Here is a 20,890-nt window from a genome sequence, read left to right on the forward strand (position 1 = left end):
GATGTCAGCCCCCAACAGGTTCCACCTGCAGCACAAAACCCCTCAGCTCCTCCTGGACACAGCTCTTTCTTCCCCAGCTGGAAGTGTTGGATGAGCACAGGAATTTTACAGCGTTTTTCAGGCTTCCTGAGGGCTCCCAGCCCTGGAGACAGCAGAGTCAGGTGCTCCCCATAAGAGGCCCCATCACAAACATGTGTGCATGGCTCACATCCCACACTAGGATCCTGCAGAGCCTGGTGCCACCCTGGCTGTGCCATCCTGCCTGGCTGTGCCACTCTGACTGTCCCCTCCTGCCTGTGCCATCCCCTCCTGGCTGTGCCACCCTGGCTGTGCCACCCCTGCCTGTCCCACCCTGGCTGTCCCCTCCCTGGCTGTGTTCTGTTGCTTCCAGCAGGGACAGCTCGAGGCACAGGCTCAGGGATGCCCTGGGCTGCAGTGGAAGCTCAGCCAGATGTTTGAGGATGGGATGATCCTTCACTGCCTGATTCCTGCAGGATAAAGGTTGTTCCCACTCCCAACATCACATGGCCATGTTGCCTTGCAGCTGCTGGGTCTCTCCCAGAACAGGGGCTCTTATTTACTGAACAGCCCAGGCACAGCTTGGCTTGGAAGGGACCATAAAACTCACCTTGTTCCACCCCTGCCATGGCAGGGACCCCTCCCACTGTCCCCAGTGTCCAGCCTGGCCTTGGGCACTGCCAGGGATCCAGGGGCATCCACAGATTATCTGGGCCACCTGTTGAATATTTGAGGGTTGTTCTTACCTGTTAAGGTGCTTAATTCTTCAAATTTATATCTGAGAAGATAAAATGCTGATTTTCCCTTACTGGGAGATTTGGTATTTTTCAAATGAATTTGAGTTTGCCCAAATACCCAGGCTGTGATCAGGGGCAGCCCTGCCCAGCAAGGCCAGGCCTGCAGGGTGGGTGGGTGGCTCTGCAGGGGAACAGTGGCTCAGACAGAGGGGCACAGTCAAAGACCAAGAGGCAACACAAGCACAGGGTGCAAGGGAAGGGCCACCAGGCACCAGGAAAAAGTTCTTCATGGGCACAGAGCAGCCCTGGGACAGGGTCAGGGATGGATTTTCCAACCTCAGAAATTTTCAAAGCCCAGAGCACCCCAAGGGAATTTTGAAATTAGCTCAGTTTTAAGTGGACAGGTTGATAAGGGACCTACAAAGGCTCCTCCCAGCCTAAAGCACCCAATTTTAACACCAAGGTGAAAAAGTTGCTTTTTGAAATGCAGCACCAACCAACAACCCCAGGCCACACCAGGTCCCACCAGCACCAGGGGATTTGGGCTGGCACCTTTGCAGCATTTCCAAAAACTCCCTTCAAAACTCTCTCAATGGTGAGTGGCTGCTCCCTCAAAGGCAGGGGTCACCCAGTCCCTGGAGAGCTACTGGACAACCACACCAAAATGCCAGTTCTCAGGGCAGACACCTGGGTACAAAAAGAGAAGTGGAAATTCACTTTTGTCAAGGTTATCATTAGAATTTATTGATATGAGACAAACTTTGTATGTCACCATGTCAATGGAGGAACAGCATGTCCAGATGTCACAGAGCCCACCCAGGGACACTCCTCACCCTGGGAGCTCAGGAGAGCACACTCATGGCTGGGTGGCACTGGGGACATTTCCTGGGGCAGGGATGCTCCAGAAATACCTTGGCTGAGTGGGTGGCCAGACAGCAGCACCCAGCAGGGAAGGGCAGCTCACCCCAAGCCCCTCCAGCCACAGGGGGCAAACAGAAAATCTATCTGGGGGTGAGACTCCAGGAGTCCCTGCAGGGAGAGAACAGCACTGGGGCTCCCTGGCTCCTCAGCCCTCAGCTGTGGTGGGGACACATCCCCAGCAGGGCAGCCCAGGCATGGCTGGAGCCTTCCCAAGGAGCAAACACAGCCATGCCATGCTCCAGCCTGGCATCTGCCCATTCAGAAGCAGAGTTTTCCTTTCAGCACAATTATCCCTGTGTTGTAACCACTCAGACATTCCCCTCTCACAGCACAGCCATCTATGCTTGTGGCTAAGATGAAAATTATCTTTATAATCTTTACTGGAAATACATTTTATCCTGGATTCTACTTTAAAAAAAGCCAAATGCTGAGCTTTCATCTTCTCCCAGCTTATGAAATATTTGGTTTGGTCCTATAAGTATCTTGCTAAATGATTAGAGAGGGAATAGCAGAGTATTCCCTAGGCACCTGGTAAATCCACAATGGATTTATTGTAGAAACACATTAAATTCTCTAACTCATTCCAAATGGATTTCAGAGCCTTCTAAAATCATCCAGAGAATGAGCTGTTTGTGACAGGACACACAAAAAGCAACCCCAAATTCAATGAGTAACCAGCCTGCACTGAGATAAAGGACAGGGGATGTGCCAGCCCTGGGGCCTCTGTGACAGGGACAGAGCCTGAGCTGCCCCTGGCACCAACCTGGCACATCTGGAGAGGAACCTCTGGCTCCACACACACACATGTGGCCTGTGTGCTCCTCCTGTCCCTCTCTGGGAACTGTGACAAGTGACAAAGAGGGTTCTGCTCTCAGCCATCCACTTCCACCAAACCTCAGTTCCCTCTCACACCCAACAGCATTGATTTAGAGATCTCATATTGATGGGTAATTATACAGGATTAATTGCACATCAGTCCATTGTGGCTACAAGTTCATTAGGTTAATAAATCTACATAGTGACAGTAGTACAGTATCAGCTACTTCTCAATACAAACTCCCTACCCTAACCTTAATCTGTAGGTCAGAGGAAGACCTTCTAACACAGTGACCTCCCAATGACCTTTAACATTCATTTTAAAACCATTTTTTCTAGAAAACAACAACAACAACAAAAAAAAAATCCAGTGTGGGGAAAATGCACATATATAACCAAAGCAGTGCTTAACAACCACAGGAAAACAGAACATCATCTTGGACTCTTGTTTCAGCATCTTCTGAGGACCCTGGCAGTGCCACTCCCAAAGGGTCCCCAAATGCTCCGTCAGTTCCCAAGTCCATTAAACCATTTCCCAGCTCCAGATGTTTCTGGCCTCTCACCATTGTCTGTAGCAAGAGCACACAGAAACAGTTGCTCATGTGCACAAGACTTCCATCAGATTCCATGGAATGGCTCTGGAGGGCTGCAGTCTCTCCCTTTCACTGACCCAGCTTCTCTTCAGCCACCAGAGAGCTCCAAGTCCCTCTGAGTTCCACTCATTCCTTTTGCCCAAAGGTGTGTGGGTATCCAATAAAACCCCTCTCACAGTATTCCCAGGAAATGATTCAGAAGAGGAGATGATTTTCCAACCAAATGAGATCCTCTGGTCCTGTGTGTCAGACCATGGCCAAGAGAATGAGCAGCTGCCATGGACATCCCAACTGCATAGTCAGGGAGGGGAGAGAGGTGGCCTGACTGTGAGGGACAGGCAAAGAGACCCAAAGTCACTCTGTTCTCAACAGTTTGCCTCTTTCCTGGACTCAAATGTTTGACTCCATTTGTTCTAGCAGGAACTGGTGGATCATGTCAAAAGTGGGACGATCTTTGATGTCCCTGCTCCAGCATTTCAGCATCAGGTCAAACACAGGGTTAGGGCACAGAGGAGTCTGGGAGAGATAGATCTGAAAGGAAGAGAGTCACAGTATTTCAGTGGGGGTCTCACAAAGGAACTGAGCCTTTACTAAAGTAACACCAAAAGACAGTTTCATTCCAGGTTTCAAGACACAGCCACCATGCAGTGTTTGGAATCCCTCCAGCCCCAGTCTGGCACTGGAGCCTGGACAGAGCCTCTCAAACAGCACACGGACACTTTGCCAACTTGTCTGATGAGCTGGTCACAAAACAGCCCTTTGTCCCCCAGAAAACATGAATGCTTCTGATTTATCTTCCAAGAGACAGCAAAACACAAACCAAAACCAAATTTACCACAATAAAATCCAAGTACTTTCAACTCACCGTAGACAACCCATGAGGCTTTCTAAGCATCGTGACAGCTTGTTAGCAGAGACAGAAAAAACACCTTTTAGAGCTTAGCTACAGCACAGCTTGATTTGATTTCTCCCTTTCATTTTTTAGGTTTGCTTCTTTTAGGCTCCTGGCTAATCACTGCTGTTTGGGAGATGGTGAGTAAATTTCTCATGGTTTTATTTCCCTTAATTCTCTGGTGCTAAAGGTGAGTTTTGAGGAGAACTGTTCTGAACTGGTACTCCACAGCTTGGGGTACTGAGGAGCTGGAGTGTCCTGCACCATCACTGGGATCTATTGAGGGCAGCAGCAGTGGGGACAAAACAGCACAAAAGCCCTTCAGCAGCTGGAGAGGGCCAAAGGCTTCTTGGCAGGTGTGGAGATAGCACAGGGAGAATCTAATCCCCTGGGATCTAACAACTGCTCCTTCCCACCAGAAATCCCTCCTGCTTTCCCCATCTTCCAGAGGCAATGCTGGTAGGAGAGTGCTGACAGAGGAAAGGAGAGAGAGGATTGGGTGGGAGAGCCTGGAAAAGCTGAATAGAGAGCAGAGCAAAGTGGATCAGAACAGGAAATAAGCAGGACTGAGGGATTCTTTCAGTTGGACTGCAAGAGAAAAAAGGGAGGAGAGGCAGGACAGGGGTGAGGAGCTGAGGGAAGCAGAGGAGGGGAGGCAGCAGGGGCTGGTGAGGCAGGGCAGGGCAGGGCAGCAGGGGCTGGTGAGGCAGGGCAGGGCAGGGCAGGGCAGGGCAGGGCAGCAGGGGCTGGTGAGGCAGGGCAGGCAGCAGGGGAGGCAGCAGGGGCTGGTGAGGCAGGGCAGGGCAGGCAGCAGGGCAGGGCAGCAGGGGCTGGTGAGGCAGGGCAGGGCAGGGGCTGGTGAGGCAGGGCAGGGCAGGGCAGGCAGCAGGGCAGGGCAGGGCAGGGCAGGGCAGGGCAGGGCAGGGCAGCAGGGCAGGGCAGCAGGGGCTGGTGAGGCAGCAGGGCAGGGCACACTGCTCACCTGGCGGCCCTGGCTGCGGAAGAACTCGCCCGTGTTCTCGATGACCTGCTCGTCTGTCAGCAGGCTGTAGGGCTGCTCCCTGCACAGCACAAACATCTCCCACAGCGTCACCCCGAATGCCCACACGTCACTGGCTGTGGTGAACTTGCCCTGTGGACACACAGGATCTGCTCAGGGAAATTCATGCTAAATTTTGGCCTAGAGAGGAGAAGCTCCAGGGAGAGCTCAGAGCCCCTGGCAGGGCCTGAAGGGGCTCCAGGAGAGCTGGAGAGGGACTGGGGACAAGGGATGGAGGGACAGGACACAGGGAATGGCTTTTCCAGGGTTAGATGGGATATTGGGCAGGAATTGTTCCCTGGCAGGGTGGGCAGGGCTGGCACACGGTGCCCAGAGCAGCTGTGGCTGCCCCTGGATCCCTGGCAGTGCCCAAGGCCAGGCTGGACACTGGGGACAGTGGGAGGGGTCCCTGCCATGGCAGGGGTGGGATGGGATGGGCTTTAAAGTCCTGCCAACCCAAACCATCCCATGACATTCTGCATTTCCAAGGGCATGCTCCTCTCCCAGGATATGAATTATGGATTTTTCACCAGGGGCCATGTGCAGCACAGATATTGGTGGTGACTGGCTGGCACAGAGCTGTGCCACTGCTCCAGGGACACAGTGGAGATCAGAGGAAGGAAGAGAGAGGCTCTGTGCAGTGCCTACCAGCAGGATGCTCTCCCAGGCCATCCAACGGATGGGCAGCACAGCTCTGCCCTGGATCCTGTAGTAATCCCCACTGTAGAGGTTCCTGCTCATGCCAAAGTCTGCAATCTTGATGGTGTAGTTGTTCCCCACCAGGCAGTTGCGAGTTGCCAGATCCCTGTGCACAAAGTTCAGGGATGCCAAGTACTTCATCCCTGAGGCAATCTGGGTGGCCATGTACAGCAGGTTGGAGTGGCTGCAGTAGAGGAAAACAGAACAAAGGAAAATCAGTGGAGTTTCCCCACACTCAAGACTTTATTGTATTTGATGTGTTAGTGACCTGTGGTTTTATTTTCTGCCATAAGAGTGGAACTAAACTGTCTCGTTCCAGGGCCTGAACAGCCAAGATCCTGGGCTGACTAAGCAGGAACAGACAGGCTGTCCCTGAAATACAGGCCTTCACAACCTGACATCCTTTAGATTTATGGTTTTTTCAATATCAAACATTAATCTCGAGATTTTCAAAGAGTTCATGCATCAAAGCACCAACTTTTTGCAGAGAGACATGAAAAATTAAGCTCAGAATCTCATATCTTAAAAACCACTTAGCCTGGTATTTCAAACACGACCACTGTTGAATGCTTATTTTAACATAAGTGTGTCACTTCACATTAAAGAGAGTTGACTTGGTTTTCAATATGCTAAACATTACTGAAAATAGAAACAGATGCATTTTCCATCTAATATAATTTTAATTCCTCCATTAGCTAAATGAAGATAGGATTAATAAAGCTGCAGGATGCACAGACAGAGTTTGGACCACCAGACTCTCAGCATTCTTCCCACACTATTCCTCTGTGCTGCTCAGCCTGCTGATGCTCAAATGCTTCACACAACCAAGTGCTCATCAGCACACATCTGATAAACTGCTCACAGTTTGTATTTCTTCAGTAAAGGTCCTGGCCTGTCCTGAGTGCAGGACACCAGGTTCACACTCCTGACAGGAACACTGACAGGTCCTGGCAGCAAGGCTGGTGCTGTCTGGCCACAGTAAGACCCAGGCACCTCGTGCCAACACATCAGAGCTTGCTCTGCCTGCCTGCCTTGTGCCTGAAGCACAAATCCAAGTAAATCCTTTGGGGAGGAACACACCAAAGGCTCAGCAATGCTGCAGCTCCTGCTCAGTGCAAGGTTCCTTATCAAGCAGAATATATTAGTCCTACATGACTCTGCTCTGAGGAAAGCATTTCTGCAATAGCAGAGATGCTTTTATGGCAGATTTAATCCTTCCACTGAGGAGGGAGACAGTGCCACTGCTGACAAAAAGTGGTTTTCTTTGCCAAATATTCTCCTTCTGTTGGCTGATGAAATCTTCTTACTGAAGCTCCACACTCAGCTCCTCTCATGCAATATTTTTTGGACACCAGAGAACATAGGAACCTTCTAAAAAGCCTAAGAGACATTCTTGATTTTCATCCCAAAATTCTTGCTGTAATGCAATAGATTTCCATATCAATGAAATATCTGATGCAAGCCAAATAACATAAAGAGATGGTCACCTCAACAAATACATCAAAGATGGTGTCTGTGACCAGAACAGCTCTGCCAGGGACACTTCAGGGGTACACAGAGCTCCAGAGGGCTCAGGAACAGCCCCACACCACGCAGGGTGGCATCCACGTGCCATGGCAATGGCACAGCAGATAAAACAGCTCTGCACTCTGATCTATCCCAACAAGAGAGGCAGCTTCTCTTACGTGACACAGGGGATGCTGTTTGAAATGGCAAACTTGCTGTAGATCTCCCTGTGGGACAGGAACTGGTTGAGGTCCCCATTCTCCATGTACTCTGTGATCATGCACAGGGGGTCGTCCCGCACGCACACGCCCAGCAGCCGGATGATGTTGGGGTTCTTCAGCCTGGACATGATCTTGATCTCCTTCAGGAAATCATTCCTTGTGAAACAGAAAACACCTCTGAATCCCAAACTGTTCCTCCCAGCAGCAGGATTAATGCAGCATTTCAGGCTGACATCCCAGCTTCCCCTACCCCCACTCCCTGCTGTGTCCTGCTCCTTCCATCACCACATGGAATACACACCACAGTCCCACAGCAGTCCCCAGGGCTAACCTGTGCTTGGGGAGTATCTGCTTTCCTCCCCAGCTGGCTGGAACTGCAGGTGCACTCACCTGGCTGTTTTGTTGACATCTGATCTCAGCATTTTCACTGCCACAAGAACTGGCTGGTGAGTGAATTCTGAGGACGAGACTCCCAGGAATTCCAGCAGGCCATCAGCTTCACAGAGGTGCACCTGCAGGGCAGAGGCAGCTGTAAGAGCACACACAGGCAGAAAACCAGAGGAAAGCAACATCACAGCAGCCATTTAATGGGACTGCTGCCAACACCCTGACTGACTGATGGGGTGTCAGCTTGGATTCTGACTCTGGCAGGGTTTGTTCTTTGTAATACTGCATTTCTATTTTAATTTTCCTAGTAAAGAACTGTTATTCCTATTCTCATATCTTTACCTGAGAGCCCCATAAATTCAAAATTATAGTAACTTGGAGGTAGAGGGTTTACATTCTCCATTTCAAGAGAGGCTCCTGCCTTTCTTAGCAGACCCCTGTCCTCCATACCAGGACACAGGCCCTCCTTTCTGCTGGAGGACAGCAGCAGGCAGTGGCTGTACCTCTCCAAACTGTCCTTCCCCCAGCTTCTCCTTGAGGCGCAGCTGCTGCCGGGGGAACTCGCCCACGGAGATGTCCTTCTTGGTCAGGGAGTCCACGGTCAGCGCCGGCACCGCGTACATGTTGTTGCCCGTCACGCCCTGCAGGTGCACGATGTCGGTCTCGGCGTAGTGGGGCACGTTGTTCTGGAAGCCTTGGTGAGGGGTGGACTTGGTCAGGTCGGGCTCAGCGTAGTCCCCGCTGCACACTGAAGGGAGCCAAGGACAGGTGAGTCACTGCCTCAGAACCAGTGTGTCCCAGCTTCCACTCCTCCCAGTCCCACAGCTCCGGGAATTTGGCCACCTGCTGCCTCGTACTGAGGGACACCTACACAGGAGACTCTGCTCTGTTTGAACCACAACAATACCCTGAGCTGCCAGCAAATTCCTGCTCAGCACAGCCTGTTCTAGCCAGCCATGGGAGCTACAGGTCTTGTCCAGACAGGGAGGCAAGTCTGAAGTGATTTTCTGTTTCTGATTCATCCTAAGTAGAATCAGTTCCCATTACCTGACACAGGGATGTTGTTTGCACCATCAAACTTGCTCTGGATTCCCTCCTGCAACAAGAACTGATTGAGGCTTCCATTTCCCATGTCCTCTGGTAGCAAACTCCTCTCCTTCTTACAGCTTATTCACATAAATATGGGGTAATGCTTTAGAATGAACTCCCTGTAGGGTCAGTATTACACAGAACATTTGTTCTGCTGCATATTCACACCCTGGTTCAATCCAATCAGTCTCCCTGTGCAGAATAATGCTGGATCTTAGCAACTTGTCAGTGTGAGGAATGCAGCACTGCCTCCACTGAGTACAAAACACTGTTGGAAAAATTCCCTTCTGTGTGGGTCCAAAAGCTCCCTGGGGGCTGGAAGCCAGGATACCACGGACAATTCCCTGCTCTATTTCCTTCTGGTTTTGCTACAGGAATTTCAAAGAGCCCTGGCTGCAGAAAAAGGTGTTAAAGGCCTTCTCCCAAGAGTGCTGCAGGCAACATCTCCACAAACAATGTGATTGCTCTGACTGCCCAAACCAGCTGCTAAAAGATGACCTGGGTAATACATAAACAGTCTTCAAATAAAACAATAAAATGCCACCACCCTCTAGTGGGACTGCTGCTCCAGCTGTCACAGCTCCATGCCAAGAAGTGCCAGTGTTCCACAATACTGCCTGAGCTCCCTGGGTTATTGCATTGCACAGGAGTCAAAGATGGCAGCTCAGACACTGACAAGTGGCACATTTTACAAGAAATAATAAAAGAAGAAGCATGCAGCTTCTGGAGGCTGATGATGTTACCTGAATCCTCTGCACTCTGGGAGAGCTCTGGAAGCTTTTGGAGCAGTGTAGCTGGCTGGTGATATTCTAAATCCAGTGGGAAAGCACGTTCATAGGTGGGATTTGATTGGTGGATCTGGGTCTGGTTGTTGGCAATGGTGTAGCTGTAGAAGGACAGGCGAACTGTGGCATCCTCCTCCAGGATCCGACGTGGGGCCTGCACAGGAGAGGGAAAAAACCCCAAAACACTGAGGTAATGCTCAGTTGTTAAGTAATGCCTTGGCTGCAACCACAGCAGCTTCCAGTAATATCTTGGACAGGGCTGGCATCTTCCCCTGTTGTGAGAGCAGCTTTAGCTACTCCATGGAGCTGGGAAAACCCTGTGCTTTTACATAGTTCTGGGCTCATTAGGGTTAATGATTAGTTTTGGACTTGTGTCTACAAAACAGCCCCATTGTATTACCTTTTCCAACCTTTTTTGAACATATTGCTTCCAAAGAATAATGATTATAATCATCAGGAGCAGCAGAATAATAGCCACAAGGCAGCCCACGAGGATGGAGGTGTTGGAGTCATCTGCCTTCTCCCCTATCCAGGTGCTGGTTACAGAAGATGTGGTTCCTGCAATCACAGAGAGGAGAATCTGGGGTTTAAGCATCAGATGTTTTCTGTACCAGCCAACTTCCTACACTCTGGTAGAGAAAAGATCTTGGGCAGTTCCTTGAACATTAACACCAGCTGTGTTCACATTTTGCTCTTACCAGAAATTCTCATTTTGGAGGCTCAAAGAGCCAAGAACTGTGCAGAGAACTTCTGCAATCAAAGACTGCTGTGAGCAGAAGAGATTCCTGCAGTGGATCCATCCTAGAGCAGACAGTGCTCAGAGTTTCACTGGCTCCACATAAGCCTCCAGTCCATGTTGTGAGGCAGCCCTGGCCAGCTGAGGCTCAGGGCACTGTCACATGCTGCCCTGTGCAGGAGGCACTCATCAGCCCATCCCCAGATCTCCAGAAATGGAGGGAAAGATGGTGTTAACTGGGATGTTCCTGTGAAATTCCCCAACACCTGAGCCCTTGGCATGGCCATGGGCAGGAGTCCTTACCCCAGGTGCCCTCAGTAACGTTGTGCTCTGTTTCCAGGAGACCCGTGGTGCTGGTGGCTACCGTAACAAAACTGGGATTCACACTCTCCATGTCTGTGGAAGGAAAGGGAGTGTGTCAGCCCAACAAAACCTCCCTGATCCTGCCACCAGTCCCAGCAATCCCAACCCCAGCAGGAGGGGCCTGGGGTTCAGGCAGCAGATCAGGAACAGGAGAGGCTGCTGTCTGCAAGTAAGCAACAAGCAGCACCCAGGGAATTCCTCCCTCAGGAATGTCCTCTCACTACAGCTGATTAGACACTTTGGAGGAGAAAGCTACAACCACACCTTTCCCTGTCAGTCCTGGTGGCTTTCTCCAAGACTTTTGTCCTTTTCCCTCCAGAGCCTTTTAAAGTACCTCATGGCATTGATTTCTGCATCATAGTTAAGCCGTAAATAAAAAAAAGTCAGCCTCTATTTTTTAATAATCTGCTAAATTTGATCTCATCATCTCTAGATATACTTGAATTACTCCTAACAAAATACTTGGTGAAGAGAAGCAAAAAATCAGTGTCATAGCCAGCAGGCAGCTGGGGGAGTGGAGGCAGGTAAAGGACTCAAGGAAACAGCTGGAGCTGTGTCAGGCTCAGGCTGGAGCTCAGGGCAAGGCTCTTCCCCCAGAGGTGCTGGCACTGCCCAGGCTCCCCAGGGAATGGGCACGGCCCCGAGGCTGCCAGAGCTCCAGGAGAGTTTGGACACCAGGGATAGACAGGGGGGATTGTTGGGGGGTCTGGGCAGGAACAGGGCTGGGCTGGGTGATCCTGGTTGGTCCCTCCAGCTCAGGAGGTTCTGTGATCCTGTGATCTGTTTCAAAAAGAACAACTGCCCAGGTTTTGGTTGCCCTGGTTGTGCTCCTGCTCACGTGTATCAGTATCAGGTGGGAAGCACCCACTGGACCTTTCAGCCCCTTTTCTGCCCCTCCAGTGCCTGCAGCAGCTCCTCCTCCCACTGTGCAGCCACAGTGGCACCCTCCTGCCAAGCCCACACGTCCTGCAGTCCCACAGCAGCTCCTGGCTCCCTGTGCCCCTGCAGGCCTGCCTGAGTGCAGCAGCACCCACCTGACTGGAAGGAGATCTCGCTCATCATCATCCAGGTGTCGGCGAAGTAGAAGCGGCACAGGATGGCCTTGCCCACGCGCTGCTGCAGGGGCACGGTCACAAACCTGGCGCTGGGGTTCTTGTCATCCAGCACCGTGGCCACCCCCACGGGCTCGGGCTCCCAGTCTGCGATCAGGCGCGGCTTGAACAGACACTCCACCCTCCGGAAGATCTTCACCCCCTTGGAAAACATGTTGTTACAGTGCACCTGGGGACAGGAGAAGGGATCCATCAGACAGGAGATTCACCTAAATCAAGCACCAAGGATGCTCCAGTCAGGAAAATTTTCCATTCCCAGTATCTCACTATGAATGCACAGCGAGTGACTTCTTCCAGTGTGCAATGAGAACACTGGGCAAAAAGCTATTCTGAATCAGCTCTGAATTTTACCTGCAGAATCTACATTAATGGTCACATTCTGGCAGGCTCTTCAAAAGGCTCATATAAAAATCAATCAAGCAAACCCTAATTTAAAGCCTTGCAAACTATTGTCTTTGAATATTTAACCTAAGAAGGGAAAGAAAAAACACACCTGTACTCTTAGAGTTAAAAATTTAGTATTACTTGAATTGCTTGACATAAGTAGCTAGAATTGTTAGGCCACAAGTTGAACTTTATCTGAACTACATGGCTCTGGTTCTGCAAGTCAAAGATGGATTAGAGTGAACCCTGGGGCTAATGATCTGATCATTAATAATAGCAAAGATAGATTGTAGTGAAACTTGTATGTAACAATATGATCATTAGTAATAGTTAAGAGTACACAAAGCTACAGATTAAATATTACTCAAAGATTAACAGCTGGAATGGACAGCCCATAGATTGTGCACTGTGAACTGTAACAACCACGTTTAAAAAATGAACTACTGAACCCACCAAAACCCCACAGAAACCAGCCTCAGAGGCCAGTGTGGAAACAATGACACAGCAGCCATTTAGTAATGAAAGAGTGAAGCAACGAAGAGCATGGAGGATCCAGACCCTAACACTGCTCTTGGATTCTTCTTCTGTCCCTCTTGGCATGAGGGATCCCAGGGATTTCTCGGTCCTTGGTCCCTCTTTTGAGGTACCAGCTCAAGCTATGACATATCACAATTGATCTCTGCCATTAGATGAGAATTGTGTCCCAAAATTCTTAGCATTTAGAAACTTTCAGCAGCTGCAGTCTAAGCTAATTCCTTCCAAAAACCACAAACCAAGACAAACCCAAGCAGATATTCCCTGGCATACACCTGCCCTGGTTGCACCTTGAGGACAACTCAGGATCTGAGTTTTAGGGAAACCCTCACCTCAGCCTGCATCCATCAGCTTCTCCTGGTGGCTCAGCATCAGGCTGAGTTCTGTTATGAAGACCTGAAGCTCAGGACCACAATATCTCAGCATTGTGGCCACTCACCAGGAACCAGAAGAAATAAAGTGACTCAAAGTCCTCAGTATCCCTCACCTGCCCCATTCTCACAGCCACAGGGGTCCATCCCCAGGAATCAATTCCTAGTGACTGTGGAGTATTTGCCAAGGTGACAGCAACAGTTTCCAAACCACCTTGAACCCTCTTAATTGCTTGGCCTCTGCCAGGTCCTGCAGTGAAAAGCAGTGAAGCACTAATGAGGGCAACCAGCCTGATGAGCAGCAAAAAGACAAAAGGAGGGTATTTGCATATAATTAGGACCAGATGAAGCTGAGACAACATTATTCAGTAAGGAGAAACAGTCATTCATAAGCAGGCAGGAAAGCCTGATGCCTGGAATATACAATTTGGGCCATATTTGGACAGGAGTTGGATGTGTTTCCATCCTGGACTGATACACAGACATTTTCTATTGCAAACATCTCCTACTAAAGTCCAATTTTACAGCATGCAAGCCTGTGCAATGCAGTTGCAATGTTGCTAACATTTATTTTTAATACCTTTGTGTCCAGGGGATACTGGGAAAGCTCAGAGGACTGGGGTAAAGCTAATGGATAAGAGGAAGCAAAAATTATTCACAGACCACCTGGCCTGTACAAAAGAAATGCAAAGCTGAAGGAGGCAACATTCAATAAATAGTAAAGATTAATTTATGCTAATCAGAACAGCTTTTTAATTAGATGCTAGATGAAGTAGCTCTTTTTATGATGTGATGTGTTTGGTTTATCAGGATGGTTGTGTTTACAAGACAGATTTTTGGAAGGCATCTGTCCCCAGTTAGCATAGTGTGGGCTTGTGTATTATATTAATTTGATTAAACAGTATCAACTAGTCAGTCTTACAAATTTTAAGGCACCATTTCTTCTCTGTTTTTCTAAGAGGAATGCATTCCTAAATCACAATTATTTGGTACTTTTTTCAATGACCTGAGGGAGACAGCAGAATCACTAGCAATAAAATAAACTAAATTCCTAAATGGGAGGGAGTTTCCTAAAATAATCTCAAGGACTGACTCATGTCAGGGTAGTGAACTCAGGGACAAAATCTAAGTGATGCTTTCCACACTGGACTTTTATCCTGGACACTAATAACTTGGAACTGATTGTTGGCATGATCCCAAAGCCTTAATGACCACTGGCTCCCTCTCTCTTGGCTTGGAGGATTAATACCATCACAAGATTCACAAACAAAGAGGAATCATCCAAAAGCAGGAAATTGGTACCATTCTTTTATGCAATTTGATGGAAAGCCTGCATCCAGATCCAGAATCTGTATCTCCAAAAGAGTAATCAGCAAAGAAGAAAAGGATTGGGTGACAGCACCAAAAATGACCCTTGGTCTCACAGGGAAGGCATTGAGAAACCTGCCAACTTAGTTTACTGAAGCAAAGATTAAGAGAGTGCTTTAATCATGGTTTAGAAGCAGATTTCTGAGAAGGCAGGACTCTTATTTTTGCCAGCAAAAGCAGGCAAAGAGCCAACAGTTGCAAGTTAAAAATAGACAAAATAAAACCAGAGTAAGTAACCACCAAAACAATTTACTTAAGGATGTGGTGGGTTCTCCTTCATTTGAAATCTCTGCAAGAAAAGCCACCAATCCTTTTTAAAAGATCCTGCTGTTTACTACAGACTCAAAGTTCAGCTCGTGCTTTTCCTGTGGGTTTAAATAATTTCCCACAGCACAAGAGAAATGCTGGGTCAAAATGGAAGCACAGCCACATTCCTTTACCTCAGGGGTCAGTAAATTTTACATCCTACATCCATCTCAGCTGCCTAAACACTGCTTCAGGTGTCTCCTTTTTATTATTATTATATAATAATAATATTATATTATTTATATAAATAATATAATTATTTATTTCCAGCCAAATACTGGAAGGAGATTCTGAGCTCTGCAGAAGCAAGTGCTCACCTGCTTCACCTTTCTACACTGGGAAACTTGCTCAAATTCTGCTGTCAGGCACTTGTTGTATGCTCCTGCTTTGGGAAGAGCACTCAAGGCCAGGCTGGACTTTGGCAGGGTTTGCCCTCAGAGAGGCAGTTTTAGGTCAAAAAGCAGCAATTTTTGGTCAAAATGAGGCATTTTGGGGTCAAAAAGCTGCATTTTGGGTTGAAAAGAAGAACTTTTAGAAACAAAGAAGCATTTTGGTTAGAAAAGTGGTAATTTTGGGTCAAGCTTCAAGGTCCCTTCCAATCCATCCAATGCCCCAAAGGGGATGCCTGGTGTTCCCCTGGCTTCCCTGAATGCCTCAAGACCCCCTGACAAGGGTCTCAGAGGCCCTGGGGGCCGGACTTAAGTTCCTGAAGAAATCTGCCAACATTGCAGGAAGAATTACAAGCCACAAAAAATAAGTAGAGTATAAATTAGATGGTTAGAAGGTGAAAAAGTGAATTTCTAGGAATGTTTATATTAGGGGGTTCATAGCTAAGATGGAGAATTTTGGGTGTGGTATGTCTTTTCTTTCTTCTTCTTCTTCATGCCATCCACGTTGAGTGCCAGGATGGCATCACTGGATTGGTTTGAGACAGAGTTGGACAATGTAATAAAATTGTCATGTCTTGGAAAGTAATTGTAAATATTAGATATGTAATTTATAGTATAAAAGATAAGTCCTGCCCCAAGGACAGGCAGTGTGTGCCCTGGATCTCAAGCTGAACATACCTCTGCTAGCTAGAAAAATAATTTCTTCGATAAGAAACAACAAACAACCTGGAAAACCTCAGAGAACATTCTCCTGAATCTTCTTTGGTGACCAGCTGGGAAAACCTGAACTTTAAACCACCAGCATGTCCTGCTGTGGGGCTCTCAGGCTCAGGAGACCTGGCAGGCAGTGGCACTGGAAGGCCCCAGAGCCAGAGGGACAGGCTGAGTTACCTTCATGGAGGTGAAGTTGCGCGGGCGGTCGAACTGGAACTCCATCTCCACGGCGCCCGTGCTGAAGCTCTCGTTCCTCCAGCCAACGTAGTCATAGCCCGGCCACACGCGGTACTGGTGGCTCTGGGTGAAGTCATCCAGCCCCAGCACTCCATCTGTGAGCTGGCCCAGCCCTCCATACAGGTGCCTGGCCAGGGAGAAGCAGCAGTCAGCCAGAGCTCCAGTGGGAAACCACAAAAATATCGGTTTTTCTACCCTTGACCCACTCTGTTCACTGCTCTTATGCAGCACCACCTTGATGTTGTTTGAGATGGGATTTTAGCATCATTCCCAGCTTGGGAAAAGGCAGAAGCTTTTGCACTGGTGTCAAGGACAACAGCAAAGCTGAGCTACAAGCAGAGCCTCTAGAGAACAAAAACACTGTGGAAAATGACATTGTCATTTTCAGCTGGAACTGCAGCATCTCACCATGCAGCTGCATGGCAGGAGCACTGCTCCATCCTGTGCTGGGGAACCTCTGGGGAGAGTCCTGCAGGCAGGCACAGAAAGGCAGGAAAGTGGGAACTGAGACCATGGGCAGCTCATGAGCCACAGCCAGGTCTAACCAGGATCATTTCTGGCACTGCTCCTAAGAGAAGAGAGTTATTGGCTCTTTCCAAGGCTGATTGGACTCTTTGGCAGGACTCTGTCTCATTCCACTCCTATGTGAGGGTGCAAAGCCCCTCATACAGTTTTCCAGCACTCTTCCAGAATAGAAGATGCCAGTGTGGAACCATTCTGACCCCCTCTGCAAGTCCACCCCAGGTGAGCCCTCCTGTCACTAGAGCACAGGTACATGTGCCTTTGAACTGCAAACCAGGATCAACAGCTGGAGGCAGATTGCTGCTTCCAGCCCAGTCAGGCACATGAACAAGAGGTTAAGTAGTTTCAAAGAGTCCTGGCTTAGCAGGTTGGGTTTTGTGCCTACAGCTGCAGCTCCCTGACACTTCCCAGCAGGTTCCTAAGTTATTGCTGGTCAACTACCTGTAATACCTACTCTGTACATAAATTTTTTTTTTATTTTTTTTTAAATATCCAAGCTCTACTGTATCAGTCCAGCTTGAATCCATCAGATATTTATATATAAAGACATTGTTACTCAGCATTCTTCCAACATCCTACAGGCATGAAGAAGTGTTTGGGATACAAGATACCAGTGACAGGGTGAGAAGGAAGGAATTTGCAGTGACAGAGAGAGAACAGGACAACTTCTCCCACCTGCGCTCGTGGTAGCCATCGTAGGTGGAGTCATTCAGATAAACGATGGGGAAGCCAGGAGCTGCTATTGTCCCTCCTTCAGGGATGCTGTAGGATGCCAAACCATCTAAAAAAAGAAGGCCACACACCTCAGAAATGCAGCAGCAGCAGCAGCCTCCTGCCACCTGTGTCCATGTACATTTTTATTTATGACATGGACCAACAGGAGCAGTTCCAGGGGCCAGGGACTCCCTCTGCACACCTGGGGATGAAGGGAGCCCCAGCCAGGTGTCAATGTAAAGATGTGCCCAGAAGTATGGTGATCTTCTATCACCATCTCCATGAACTGGTGAAACCAGGAGGGACAGTGTTTTCATTCCCTCCTTCCCCCAGGTTTCTCCTGTTAATGGGTGTTTTCCTTGCCTCCTTCCCCCGGGTATCTCCTGTTAATGGGCCCATCAATGCCTTGCCCATGACTCCTAGATAGTTCCCTCAAGAGCCATTTCTGTTTCATGGGCAATCAAGGACCCACCCATGACTCATAGAATGACATCAGCCCATTGTGAGATGCTCTGCCTGGGGGGGAGGAGCCAAGCACCCCCACCTGGATATAATCTGGGGTCTGGGACAGAACAAGCAGCCCTTATTCACTGGTTTCCAGAGGACAAGAGCTACCAGACTTTCTACAGGATCACTGCTTCAACAAGAGCAGTTCACCTGGACTGCTACCACCACCCTAACTGGCGGTGTGTCAGGTTCTATTCTGACTCTGACAGTGCTTTATTTTTTATTTCCCTATTAGACTGTATGTCTGACTTGGAGTCTCTCACTGTTTTTCCTTTCCAGCAGCCCCCCAGGGCCGTGCAGGGGCGCTCACCGTGCCAGAGGCAGCCGTAGAGCTCCACCCTCATGCAGACGGTCATGGCAGCCCTGGTGACCGGGATCAGGCGCACGAAGCGCGCGATGATGGGCGGCCGCAGGTCCCTCAGCACCACGTCGTACGTGTCGGTGTTGCCTTCCATCACCTGCAGGAGAAACACCCTCAGCAAGTGGTGCTCCTGCACCCCCCTGCCTGAGAGTTCAGGACGTGCACAGGCAGGTAGTGAAGAGCCACAGTTCTCCTGACTTGAGGGATCAGGTCAGGGGACGCGGGCAAAGGAAGAAAACTTCAGACACCCTTCAGAAAAAAAGCACCCTTGCATCAGATCCACAGTAGAAAAGCTGAGAATCCTGCCCATCTTCTGAGAGGAGCAAAGGAAATGATGCACCTTGTGTAGCATCTCCATACAGTGCAGCTGCTGTTCCTGAGCATGCAGGGCCAGAAAACCCAAATCAGTTGTGTGAGAGACAAACCCAGCAGCAGTTTCCAGTCCTGGCACTGCTGATCCCAGTGATCCCCACGTCAGGAATGCTGCAGTGCTGCTGGATGAGACCATGCCTTAGGTTGCAATACAGGATGTGACCAGCAGTGTGTACTCTATCACCATCTGTTAAAAACCAGGTGGGGCAGTGTTCTTCACTTTTTCCACAACTCATCCTTCCTCCAGGAGATATCTCCTGTTAATGGCCAGTGAGTCCCGGTGCAAGACTGATAAAATTACATCATCCCACTGGGAGATGCTCCAGCCAGGGGGAGGAGCCAAACATTTCCTACCTAGATAAAATCTGAGATTTAGAACACCAGAGCAGCCTTTTTACACTGGATTCCAGAGGAAAACCAGACCTTTCCACATCATCCCTGGAGCTTCAGAGGAAACTGCACCTTCTCCAGGAGCACTGCTCCAGCTGAACCACATCTGCCACTGCAGGAAGATGCAGCCACCATTGAATGGGACTGTGCCAACACCCTGACTGACTGACGGGTGTCAGCTTGGATTCTGACTCTGGCAGGGTTTGGGATTGTTCTTTGTAATACTGTATTTCTATTTTAATTTTCCTAGTAAAGAACTGTTATTCCTAATTCCCTATCTTTGCCTGAGAGCCCCTTTATTTCAAAATGATAATAATTTGGAGGGAGGGGTTTACATTCTCCATTTCAAGAGAGGTTCCTTTCTTAGCAAACCTGTCTTTCAAACAAAGAGCAGATGATGCACAGCGAGCACAGCGCTGAGGCAGAGCCAGGATGGAACAGGATGCAGCAAGCAGGATGGGGAGGATGCTCTGGCACAGTGCAGCACTGCAGGCAGCCCCAGCTCCCCAGCTCACCCTGGTGCCCTGGCGGTCCCTCCAGGACACCCAGCGCTCCCCGTTGCGGCTGTAGTCGATGCGGTAGGCGCGGGCAAACTCCTTGCCCGTGGCGCGGGCGTGCCGGCCCTGCGTGCCCACCAGGGTGATGAAGAACAGCTTGTGCAGGTCAATCTGCAGGAACTGCACATCTTCAGGCTCCAGCAAACCAGCTGGGCACCAGGCTCCATCCCCCTCTTCCCTTTGTAACCTGAGGGGAAAAATCACACGCCTTAAAGAATCAGATTTTCAACGATTAATTGAGGAAACTCCCAGAACTTTGAGGATTGAGAGGAAGCAACAAAACCAGCAATGGCTACCAAATACCTCTGGTCTTTGGGATGATGGCCAGTTGAGACTCAAATCCTACAGGCAGTTTTGCCCTATGCAGAACAGCTCCTCAGTTCCAGATATTTTTCATTAACTACTTGGAGTAATTTCTTCCCAAGACATGAATTTCCACATTGATCAGAAACAACCCTGCTGCTCCTGTAGCACCTTCCTCCTCACTGCTCCTAAACCCCACATGGCAAGGCCTGAGCTTCTGCTTAACCACCTCCTGCAGCTCTCCAAAGCTCAAAGAGGAGCCACCTTAAAAATACATTTTAGTGAAAAAAGCTCTGTTTGAAATTATTCTGGGTCATTTCAATGCATATTTCACATTTCCTGCAGTCAGCAGAGCTGCTGGTGTAGGATGCTGCTAGGAGAGTCGGGGGAAGGTCCCTGCTCCTAAGCTGAACATTCAGAGAGCTGTAGTTGTGAAAAATGTATCTGCACACCAAAAATGTGTGGGTTTTTTAGCAACAGGGATTTCTTATCCAACAGCAAGTCTCTGAAGTGCCCTTGGCTTTCAAACAGCTACCCCACCTCCAACTGATGGGATCAGTGAGGGCATCGTGGTACCCAGGAGGAGACACTGAAGGTCAAGGCTCAGGCCAGAGGAGATTTTAATCTCTGGCTGGTCAGCTGTTTGTGCAAGACTTTCTTACACTGGAATAACAAGTCAAAGAAGCTCTAAAAAGGCAGGAAAGGTGACTGCAGTGACAGGGACAGACATCTGCATGGGACAGCTCTGACCTCTAAGCAAGTGAGGTCAGCTTCATGCCTTCACCCTGTGGACAGCCAGCTGCCCCAGCACAGAGAGGATGTAACAGATGGCAAGAGATGCCCCAAGTGTTTGCAGCACTGGACATAAACCACACTCAGAGGAAAAATCTACCAGCTTTCAGACCCACAGGCCTGTTCAAACACTATTAAAATACAGTATCACTGCT

The 20,890-nt window shown here is 49.2% G+C and overlaps 1 protein-coding gene across 3 annotated transcripts in view; it reads right to left on the reverse strand.

Moving 5' to 3' along the window:
- Positions 1-1,475: 1,475 nt before the first annotated feature.
- LOC130260170 (discoidin domain-containing receptor 2-like) overlaps positions 1,476-20,890 on the reverse strand; it is a 50,445-nt gene continuing 31,030 nt past the window's right edge. For all 3 annotated transcript variants that reach the window (XM_056505329.1, XM_056505330.1, XM_056505331.1), the window contains exons 4-17: positions 19,599-19,827; positions 18,271-18,418; positions 17,415-17,520; positions 16,158-16,344; positions 11,837-12,083; positions 10,743-10,835; positions 10,104-10,261; positions 9,662-9,857; positions 8,333-8,577; positions 7,833-7,954; positions 7,401-7,598; positions 5,665-5,899; positions 4,960-5,109; positions 1,476-3,616 (exon numbers count right to left, since the gene is read on the reverse strand). In XM_056505329.1, the coding sequence (XP_056361304.1) occupies positions 3,476-3,616; positions 4,960-5,109; positions 5,665-5,899; positions 7,401-7,598; positions 7,833-7,954; positions 8,333-8,577; positions 9,662-9,857; positions 10,104-10,261; positions 10,743-10,835; positions 11,837-12,083; positions 16,158-16,344; positions 17,415-17,520; positions 18,271-18,418; positions 19,599-19,827 (2,455 nt within the window). In that variant the 3' untranslated portion in view covers positions 1,476-3,475. The remainder of the gene's footprint in view (positions 3,617-4,959; positions 5,110-5,664; positions 5,900-7,400; positions 7,599-7,832; positions 7,955-8,332; positions 8,578-9,661; positions 9,858-10,103; positions 10,262-10,742; positions 10,836-11,836; positions 12,084-16,157; positions 16,345-17,414; positions 17,521-18,270; positions 18,419-19,598; positions 19,828-20,890) is intronic.

Source organism: Oenanthe melanoleuca, chromosome 17 (genome assembly GCF_029582105.1).
Source record: "Oenanthe melanoleuca isolate GR-GAL-2019-014 chromosome 17, OMel1.0, whole genome shotgun sequence".
NCBI lineage: Eukaryota > Metazoa > Chordata > Aves > Passeriformes > Muscicapidae > Oenanthe > Oenanthe melanoleuca.